This window comes from Enhydra lutris, unplaced genomic scaffold, assembly GCF_002288905.1.
Source record: "Enhydra lutris kenyoni isolate GAN:26980312 unplaced genomic scaffold, ASM228890v2 scaffoldscaffold55, whole genome shotgun sequence".
In the NCBI taxonomy this organism is placed as follows: domain Eukaryota; kingdom Metazoa; phylum Chordata; class Mammalia; order Carnivora; family Mustelidae; genus Enhydra; species Enhydra lutris.
In genome coordinates, this window is record NW_019154139.1 from 9466171 (window position 1) to 9475456 (window position 9286).

Sequence of the window (9286 nt, forward strand, 5' to 3'; positions counted from 1 at the left end):
TTTATCTGGCTGCCCGTCTCTCTCAGTCTGAACACACACTCGCACACACATTCATATCCACATAGCTCATCTTCCGTCCACCCCCATCATCCCCAGGAAGGCAGCTGTATTCTTAGACCAAAGCCCACTTTGGGCTGGCCAGCAAATAGCTATTTTTCAAGAGCATGTTGATTTTAAGGAAGGTGAGGGGGATTTCTCCCAAGATAATAATTGAACAAATCTGCATAGATACAGGGAGGAGAAGCAGAAATTTTGATGCGACTGATCTGAAACCACAAGAATTGGTATTACGATACAGAAATGTAAAAATCCTCTTTTCTAATAAGCAAGAGGTGAAAGCAGATGATCCTGATCCTTACATCCCCATTCCTCTCCACCTCCATCTCAGCCCCACCACAGCCACGCAAATGATGGCAAAATTTCCAACTGACACCAAGAGAGGTTCGCTTTATATCATGAAGGGAGAAAAGCAGATTCCAAACAGTGGGATTCATAAGATCCCATCTTGTTAAAAAGAAATCAATATATATACTATGTACAATAATGTATACACATGCATACATACGTGTGTTTGTGTAGAAGTAGAACAGAGGCTGGGTGAGGATTCATGAAGATATTAACAACGGTTTGATGGAGATTATGGACAGTCGGCCTTTTTTTTTTTTTTAATTCACAAAGAACAAGACCATTGGTGTAATTAAAAATAATCTTTAAATAATTCAAAGGAAAATAAATGGAGCGTATTGTGTGGCAGGGCTATTTCCTGTCCATTCCGCGACAGCCCGGTCTCCCGGTCTCTCCTAAAATAGGAAGCTGGGGTCTGGTCTCCCCGGGAGCAATGGCGGACCCACCGAAGGACCTGCACGCAGCCGAAGAGCGCCGAGGCCAGGGGGCCTGGGAATCAGAAAACATACAGACAGGTCCTTTGGGTGGTTTTTGCCAAATGACCCAAGGATGACCCACTCGGGGCTGATCTGGGGTGCCAGAAACCCGTCTCACCCCACAGCCTCTCTGTCCCTCCCCTCGCCGCCACATAGTACTGGCTGCGATCTTCAACCCCCCTCCAGGGTGAAGGCAGGTGCCGCCCAAAACCCCGGCCGAAGAACAGACACGCTGGATCCTCCCGGCCTTCCTCCACCCCAAGTCACCGCCCCCACCCCTCTTCCTGCGGTGGAGTTTTTGTTTTAATTCATCTGAGCTGGTTACAAAACCACACTCCCACGAATACATAAATAATGGATTGGGGAGGGGGAGGGCAATGTTTTAAAGAAATTCCCGCAGGGCCTGGCAAGGCAACAGCAAATGCATTTCTGCTGTATCATATTTAACTGTTTGCAAACTTCTGCTGGGAGGATGCGCGGCAGCTGCGGAGACTCCATAGCCCTTCCCCTGCTGGGGCCTAGGGAGACTTGCAAGGGGGAGGTGTTAAAAGGAGGGAGAAGTTGCCAGCTATCGGGGGCCGGGAAGATGGAAAAGGGAGTAAGAAAGCGTTTGGTAGACTGCACTGCGCCGGACCAGGCCTCCCGCAAGCCAAACATCCCCCGGGTTCCGGGCCCGGACTCCCGCCGCCAGGCGAGGCCCCTTTAAGAGCCAGCGCGCACCCCCGCCCCGGGAGCGCTCACTTTCCCTAGCAACCGCCCCGGGGGAGGGGGAGGTCCTGGCAACGGCGCGCCTGCCCCGAGGGGTCACGTGACGGCCCGCAGCTGGAACACGAGCGCGCGCCCCGCCGCGCGCCCGCCCGCCGGGGCCTGTGCGCTGCGGCGCGTGCGCGAGCGGTGCAGCACCGGCCGCGGGAGCTGGGAGTATTATGGGCTGTGGGTGCCGCTGAGCAAGATGGAGCTGTCTGCAGTGGGCGAGCGGGTCTTCGCGGCCGAATCCATCATCAAACGGCGGATCCGAAAGGTGAGCCGCCTCCCAAGGCGGGACGCCTTGCCCCGCAGCCGGTGTCCGGGTCCGCGGCCCATCGGGGCCAAGCGGTCCCGCTAACCAGGGCTCTCTCGCCCACCCCCGCGCCGCCGCCTCCTCGCGTCCCCGCATCCTCCCCACCCCCACTCCCCCCCCTTTTTTTCTCTGTTTTTCAGGGACGCATCGAGTACCTGGTGAAATGGAAGGGGTGGGCCATCAAGTAAGTGCCACTGGGGTCCAGGGGCGAGGGGGGAGGGGAGTCAGCGGACAGCCAGGGCCTTTTTTTTCCTTTGGTGGTGGGGGGTGGGGGGGGGAAGTGTGCACGTTTGCTGCCTCGCATGTGCCTCTGCCCCTTAGGTTTTCATTTTTATTTTGTGCATGTGTGACTCGGCAGGTACAGCACTTGGGAGCCTGAGGAGAACATCCTGGACTCGCGGCTCATTGCAGCCTTCGAGCAGAAGTGAGTTTGCGGAGCTGGCAGGGGCGGCGGGGCCAAGGCTCGGCTGGGGCGCCGCGCGGGGACGCGGGGGAAGCGGGAGAGCCGGGGAGGGCAGCGCGGAGTGGGGCCCGCGAAGGGGCTCTTTTTAACCTTTGGCGTTTCTCGGCCGCAGGGAGAGGGAGCGTGAGCTGTATGGGCCCAAGAAGAGGGGACCCAAACCCAAAACTTTCCTCCTGAAGGTAACCTGGCCCAGCCCCAGCAGCCCCCTCTCGGGCCCCTAGCCCTGGCGCAGCACGGGGCCTGCGAGGGAGGGACAGATCCTCGGCTGCCCAGGCAGGCGGACCTTTCCAGAGGGGCCCCAGCTGGGCAGGGGGTGGTTGTGAGCCCCAGACCGAACCCCTGGCAGCCGGCCCTGGCCAGCTCCAGCTTTAGCAAGAGGGGCCTGGGAGTGGGGACTGACGGAAGAGGATAATCCTCGCTGAAGAAACCAGGGTTGGGGCAGACCAGCGGGGCTCCAGAATGGGGGTGGGTGAGGCAGGTGGGGGCTGTCTACCTGAGCGGGTAGCAGGGAGGTTACTCATCAGATGAGGCGAACCCTCATCTCCCCCAGCCTTGAGCTGGTAGGGCTCTGCCTGGAATTAGGATCCGTGGGGAGAGTAAATGTAGTTTTCCTCAGGGCTGGGAACCGGAGAAGCCTTTGGGGGCCACTTGCCTCCCTACCCTCAGCTTCCTTCTCTGTCTTAGGATTTGTTCTGTGTGCCTCCCCTCCTCGCTGGGGAATGCAAGTTGAATTTGACCTTAGATCACTTCACTTTGAGTTTATCACCTGGGCCGAGCCACCTCCCCACCTCCCCCGCTTTCCCCCCCCCCCCCCCCCCGCTGTTTCTGGAGGTTCTAATGAGGATGGGGCCTGGGGAGAGTGGGAGCATAGCACATTAGCCTTGGGAAGGGAGGGAGACCTAGCCCCAGAGGAAGCCATCTTGGGGCTTTTGGGGGGATTGTTTGATTTTTCTTAGTGAGAAGGGTCCGAGTCGGAGAGCTAAGGTGAGATGACCCTAGGAGATGGGCAAGACTGCAAGCGGGCCTCCGTGGGACACTATAGTCGGCCCAATAGTGCTAACATTGCCTCGGGACCCCTTCCCACCCTGACAGCCTGTGACTCGGGTGATCGGCACCGGAAGGGCAGGGAGAACTCTGCAGGAAAGAGACTGTGCAGAAGGCACAGCCTCAGCATCTCCAGTTCTTGCAAAAGGCCCAAAGCCCCATGAAGGTGGGGTGGGCCTCTCCAGCCCCACCCCCACCCCAAAAGGTCTGTGCCTGGCTAAGGGTTTGAACTTAAAGCAGACATGAAAGAACCGTTGGTTTCCAGAATGACCTATTTCCATGACTCCTCTTCCCAACCGACACACATTAGGGGATCCATGGAGGAGCGCCCTTAACCTTTGATGCTTCTTAGAGGAGGAGGGATGGGGCGGAGCAGCTGGAGGGCGGGTGGGCTGTGTGACAGTCTCTCAGCGCAGCTGGAGCGCCCTCTAGCGGTCAAGTGAGTAATGACCGTGAGTTTCGATTCATGAAATGCCTTTTTCTCCCCCTTGATTAGCTCTGGCTCCTAATGGGGCGCTAAATCCTCACCTGGATTATCTCCTTTAATCCTCTCAACAACCTTATGAAGGAATGTTAGTCCCATTACCCAGATGAAAAAAATCAAGGCCCAGAGAGGAGAGGTGACTTAACTCGAGGGCCGACCACCCAGCTTCCTGCATTCATTCTGGCTCCTTTTTCTCCCCCTGTCCCTCAGAGAGTACACACATCCGGTGGAGGGGACAAGGTGGACACTGAGGAGACGATGAAGGCCGCAGAGGTGGTCGGGGAGGGGGTGGAGAGGCAGCTGAGTGGACCTGAGCCTTATGAGAGTGATGTGGATGTTGGCAAGGGGTGATGGAGACCATCTTGGCCCGAGCCCATGGCTCTGTGGGTTGCCAAGAGGGGGTGTGTTTTGTAAACAAATGATACTCAGCCTTTACTTTCTGCCCGGAGCTGTTCTGAAGGCAAACGGGAGCCCGTGAGGTAGGTTGTGACTTAGCCCCATTTTACACCTAGGAAAACGAAGGCCAGGGAGGTTGTGGCACTGGTCCACGGTCACAGAGAGTCAGTGGCAGGCTCCAGATCTCTAAACTGTGCTGTGGTCTATGGTACAGGCCAACCCCTCAGAGCCGTGCCTCACCCCATCAGAGTGCAGCAAACACAGTGGCTGCGGTTGGCCTTTTTAATTCACAGGCAGACCTAGATCCTACCTTCACAGAATTCTCAGCCTGGGGAGGAAAGAGGAAGAGAAAGGGTAAACCAGTCTTTTTTTTTTTTTTTTTTTTTTAACAATATTTAGAAGCTATAAAGTGAGGCGTGTTCCTCATAAAAGGTTTGGAAACCATGTATTAGTAAAAGATTATCGCTCATCGATCCCCTGTCCCCACACCTCTGTGGAGAGAGAAATCTGGTATTTGTCAAGTATGGGCTGTGTGCCAGATGCTGGGTGGAGCAGGTAGCATGTATTATCTGACAGTAGGGGATGGCCCACTGAGCCAGAGTGTCGTCCCAGGTCTGAGGTTTGCCCACTTTTGCCTCGTCTCAGGAACCATCAGCCCTGGACTTGGGCAGAGCCAGGAGGACAGAGGTCTGAGAGCTCAGGCAGCCTGTGGATGGCGTGAATGCTAACCCCTCCGGGGATGGGGGGGGCAGGAATTAGAAAGAGTGGAGATTCCCCCAAGCTCCCTTGGGGATGAACCTTGCTTGCCGTGCCAAGTTGAGGCTGGCCCCCTCCTGGCTTTGTCTGAGAAGGGATGTGAGGGAGCCCCGGCCTGGCTCTACTGACCGGTGCCCAGGAGGAGGGGGCAGCGCCAGCGTGGGGCACGCTGGATCGCAGGTGCTGCCACCTAGTGCTCAAAGGGATTATTGGCCAAGCAGCCCCAGGAGACCCCTTCCAAGCGAGGCCAGAAGGGCCACATAGCATAAAAAGTGTTTCTCTCACCTTCTATAGACCTTGCTAATTCAGCAAATAAGTCCGCAAACACTGCTTCGGGGACCTGTGGTCAGATACGACCTAGTTTTGTCTGAGGCACACCCAGGCTACCTTACAGGGACCAGTTAAGCATCTAGTGCTGTGGGGAAGGTGGTGGAGAGACCCCAGAGCAGATCTCACTCTTGGGGAGCTCACAGATGGACCGTGGGAGTGTGTCCTCCCACTCGGCCACCACTGTCTTTCACCTGGATTGAGGCAGATACTGCCTAGCGAGTGTCCCCTACCAGGACCCAGGATGTGTGTAGATGACCGATCAGCCATTGCTTTTAGTCCCTTGACCACTGCATCTTCTCCCCACTGGACTCTCTGCCTTCCCTGTCCGTCTTAGCAACACCTCTGGGACAGGCCTGTGCCTCTAAGCTGTGCTCCTCCAGGCCCCATCCGTTTTTTATTACACTGAGTCCCCCAACATCCTCACTGCCTTCCCCTTGTCTTCTCCAGGGAGGGCAGCCCCTGGGGGAGAGGCTGTGTACTGGGAGTCGGAGCTGTCTTGTGACTCTAGTACTTTGTTAGTGAAGGAAGGGCTGGCCGTGGGGGGCAGTTTATATGACCCTGTGAGTCCCCTGCCCTGAACTCGGCGGTGGGGGAGTGGGGGCTTACAGATTTCACACTTGGGAGTACAGCTGAGCCCAGGAGTCGGGGAAGGTTCCCTGGCTGCCCGCAGGCCTGCTCAACCATCCTGCCTCCCCCCCACACACACCACCACCCCGCCCGTGCCAGGGTATGCCCGTACCAGGGTATGAAGTTGGCCCCACCTCTTGGTCCATCCCCACCAGATTCTTGTCTCAGCGGGGTAGATTCCACCCTAGGCTTGAGGTGCTGGCTTTGGAATCTGTTGGCCCTGATTTGCTCAGCCTCAGGCCTTGAGCCAGATCCTGGGCAGACAGACGCATCAGACCCAAGAGGGGAAGTGGGAGGGGCAGCGAGGGTACAGGAGGGGCTGAGAGGGTCAAGAGGTGGTCCCAGAGGGGATGATCAGCCCGGGAGGCAGGTCCAAGGTGGAGGCGCAGCCTCTCCAGAAGCAGAAAGTGCAGACAGAGCCTTTGGGACCCTGCAAGTAGGTCAGTGGCCCTGGGGTGTGGGGTGGAGCGGGGAGGGGCCTCCCTCTTCCTTCTGGCACCAAGAATCTGTCTGTGGGGGAGTGCCCGGCGAGGCTGGGATCCTTCACAGAGCAGAGTTCTTCCCAGGCAGTGGCCTGGTTGCTGGCACTCCTGTGTCAGCCAAGGCAGCTGCCCATCCATCTGTCCCAGGGACCCAGGCCCTCAAAAGTAGCAGGACTTAGAGTCCCGCTTGGACAAGGGTTGACTGGCCCTCAGACGTGCGCTTTGCTTCACCTGTCTGAGTCCCTTTCCTTTTGTCTCTAAGACAGGGTTGGGAGACCCGCGGGTTCTCTGACAGGCTCTCAGGATGGTTTAATGAGATGGGGGTTGGGGGGGGGGGAGGCACAGGGGGGGGGGGGGGCACGCCCGGGGGAGGTCAACAGGAAGCCCCACCCCTGCTCACCGTCCCCCACCTCCCCGCCACGCAGGCGCGGGCCCAGGCCGAGGCCCTCCGCATCAGCGATGTGCACTTCTCTGTCAAGCCGGGCGTCAGCGCCTCCTCGCCCAAGCTGCACTCCAGCGCGGCTGTGCACCGGCTCAAGAAGGACATCCGCCGCTGCCACCGCATGTCCCGCCGCCCCCTGCCCCGCCCTGACCCCCAGGGCAGCAGCCCCGGCCTGCGCCCCCCTATCTCGCCTTTCTCCGAGACGGTGCGCATCATCAACCGCAAGGTGAAGCCTCGGGAGCCCAAGCGTAACCGCATCATCCTCAATCTGAAAGTCATTGACAAGGGCACGGGCGGCAGCGGGGGCCCTGGGCAGGGGGCCGGAGCACTCGCTCGCCCCAAGGTCCCCTCGAGGAACCGGGTCATCGGCAAGAGCAAGAAGTTCAGCGAGAGCATCCTACGCACCCAGATCCGCCACATGAAGTTCGGCCCCTTCGCGCTGTACAATAAGCCCCCGCCCGGCCCTCCGCCTCCCCCGCCGGCGGGGAAGGCTGACCCTGCGGCTCCTCCCAGCCCAGGGCTGCTCCTGGCTGCCCCTGCGGCCCCCTTTGATGCCCGCAGCTCCAGCTCCTCCAGCTGCCCCTCGCCAGCACCGCAGTCCTCATCGGACCCCCACGATGTGCCCCCCAAGCTGCTCCCTGAGACCGTGAGCCCCACTGCTCCCGACTGGCGGGAGCCCGAAGTGCTTGACCTGTCCATCCCTCCTGAGGCGGCGGCCACCGGCAAGCGGGTGCTTCCCGACATCCCTGCTGCCGCCAGCCCGGCGCCGCCCGCGGCCCCCGAGCCTGCCAGTGCTGCCTCCGAGCCTGAAGCTGGGGACTGGCGCCCTGAGATGTCCCCCTGCTCCAATGTGGTTGTTACCGATGTCACCAGCAACCTTCTGACAGTCACTATCAAGGAGTTCTGCAACCCCGAGGATTTCGAGAAGGCGGCTGCGGGAGGAGCAGGTGCCACTGGGGGTGGTGGCAGCGGCGGGGTGAGCAAGTGAGGGGGGCTCCACCAAGGAGGGGGGCTTGGGGGGGACCCTCCTGCCCAAAGTCATCCTCTTGCTCCCGCCCCCATCCCCACCCTCAGACACCTCTGCCTGTGCTTTGCTTGTTTCAAATGGCTCAGTGTGGCCCCTCCAGGATGGGGCTGGGCAGTTGGAGCACCCCCCCTCCCTCGAGCCCAGTGGGAGCGGCAGTCCTGGAACGGGTTAGGGCTGGGGTGGGGTGAGGGCACTTGGAAGTCCTTCTTGGCCCTTGGCACCCTCCCTGCCCATGCATGGTGGGGCCTGCCGGGCGGCTCCCAGGGAGCCCCCTAACCTGGGGTTCAGCTGCCTGCTCCGCATCCTGCTCTGTCTCCCCAGCTTGCTTTCAGCTCTCACGCACAGCATCTGAATTTCTCGGTGCTAACCCGGCAGCTGTGGGGCCCCTGGGAGACCCCCCTCCCACTGGGGGCGCTGACCCTTTCCTTCCCCTCCAGACCTGGGCAGGAGGGCCAGGGTTGGCAAAGCCCAGTCAGAGGTCAGTGAGGGTGGCAGGAGCAGGGCCAGAGGCCTGGGTTTTCCTGCCCACTGCTGGACCTGACCTGGACCCGACCTGAGCAGGTCCCCTTAGGCTCCACCGGCCTGCCTCCTTCCTCCTCCCCATCTCAGAGGTGGGAGGGGTCGACGGGGACCTCACCCTGCCTTGGCCTCCCAGTAGCTAAAGGGCCCTTCAGTTCTCAACCAAAGGTGCTACAAGAATCTGCCGTGGAAACTTCCAGCTGGCGGGCGTCCCTGCTGCCCCACGGCGTGTTTGCGCGCGTACCTGGATATGTGCTGGGCCCAGGGCTTTCCAGGTGGCTCCCTTGAGGGTTGCTCAGAATGTGATTGTTGAAGGCCCGACCTTTCCTTGCCCAGACCTGGTCCAGGTCCAAGGAGTTTGCTTTGGAGCCCCCAGGCCGGTTCCCCCCCAGCCCAAATGTGCTGGGGTGCGCACCCCCACACCCTCCTAGGGGGTCCACTCAGCCAGCCAGGCTTTTGCTGCAGACATGGCACGGTGGGGACTGAGGTGGAGAGGGGAGATGCCCGCCCCGGCCTTCCCCTTCTTTCCTTTCCCGCGTGTGGGGGAAGGAGGAAGCCTGGAAACCACTCTGGGTGGGGGGGGGGGGGGTGTCCCAGGCTCTCCTGCCGCCCCCCCCCACCCCCCACCGCCGCCTTGCTTCTGACCGCTGAAACTCTTCTCACAGCACCGCCTGCTGGCACCAGTAGGAGGCTCTGGAGCCTGGGATGGCTTTCCTTCTCTGTCGCCAGGGAGCGGAAAGGTCTGTGCCAGTGGCGGAGGCCAGGGCCCCAGCTT

General features: G+C 59.9%; 1 protein-coding gene across 2 annotated transcripts; it reads left to right on the plus strand.

Moving 5' to 3' along the window:
• Nucleotides 1-1772: 1772 nt before the first annotated feature.
• LOC111157605 (chromobox 6) lies at nt 1773-9073 on the plus strand. Of its 2 annotated transcripts, none has more exons than XM_022519160.1 (5): nt 1773-1902; nt 2082-2125; nt 2300-2365; nt 2517-2583; nt 6949-9073. In XM_022519160.1, exons 1-5 carry the CDS (start codon nt 1834-1836, stop codon nt 7951-7953), a joined length of 1251 nt encoding a protein of 416 aa, XP_022374868.1. In that variant the 5' UTR covers nt 1773-1833; the 3' UTR covers nt 7954-9073. The 2 variants fall into 2 exon arrangements, with proteins under 2 accessions (XP_022374868.1, XP_022374869.1); XM_022519161.1 differs by having other exon boundaries at nt 1797-1902; nt 7003-9073.
• The last annotated feature ends 213 nt before the right edge of the window (nt 9074-9286 follow it).

What these genes read in the sequence shown, in the direction of transcription:
- LOC111157605 (XM_022519160.1), top strand. Translation starts at nt 1,834, where the DNA reads ATGGAGCTGTCTGCAGTGGGCGAGCGGGTCTTCGCGGCCGAATCCATC. An exon ending in TCAAACGGCGGATCCGAAAG is followed by an intron (nt 1,903 to 2,081) that starts GTGAGCCGCCTC and finishes TCTGTTTTTCAG; the next exon opens with GGACGCATCGAGTACCTGGT. An exon ending in CCAAAACTTTCCTCCTGAAG is followed by an intron (nt 2,584 to 6,948) that starts GTAACCTGGCCC and finishes CCCGCCACGCAG; the next exon opens with GCGCGGGCCCAGGCCGAGGC.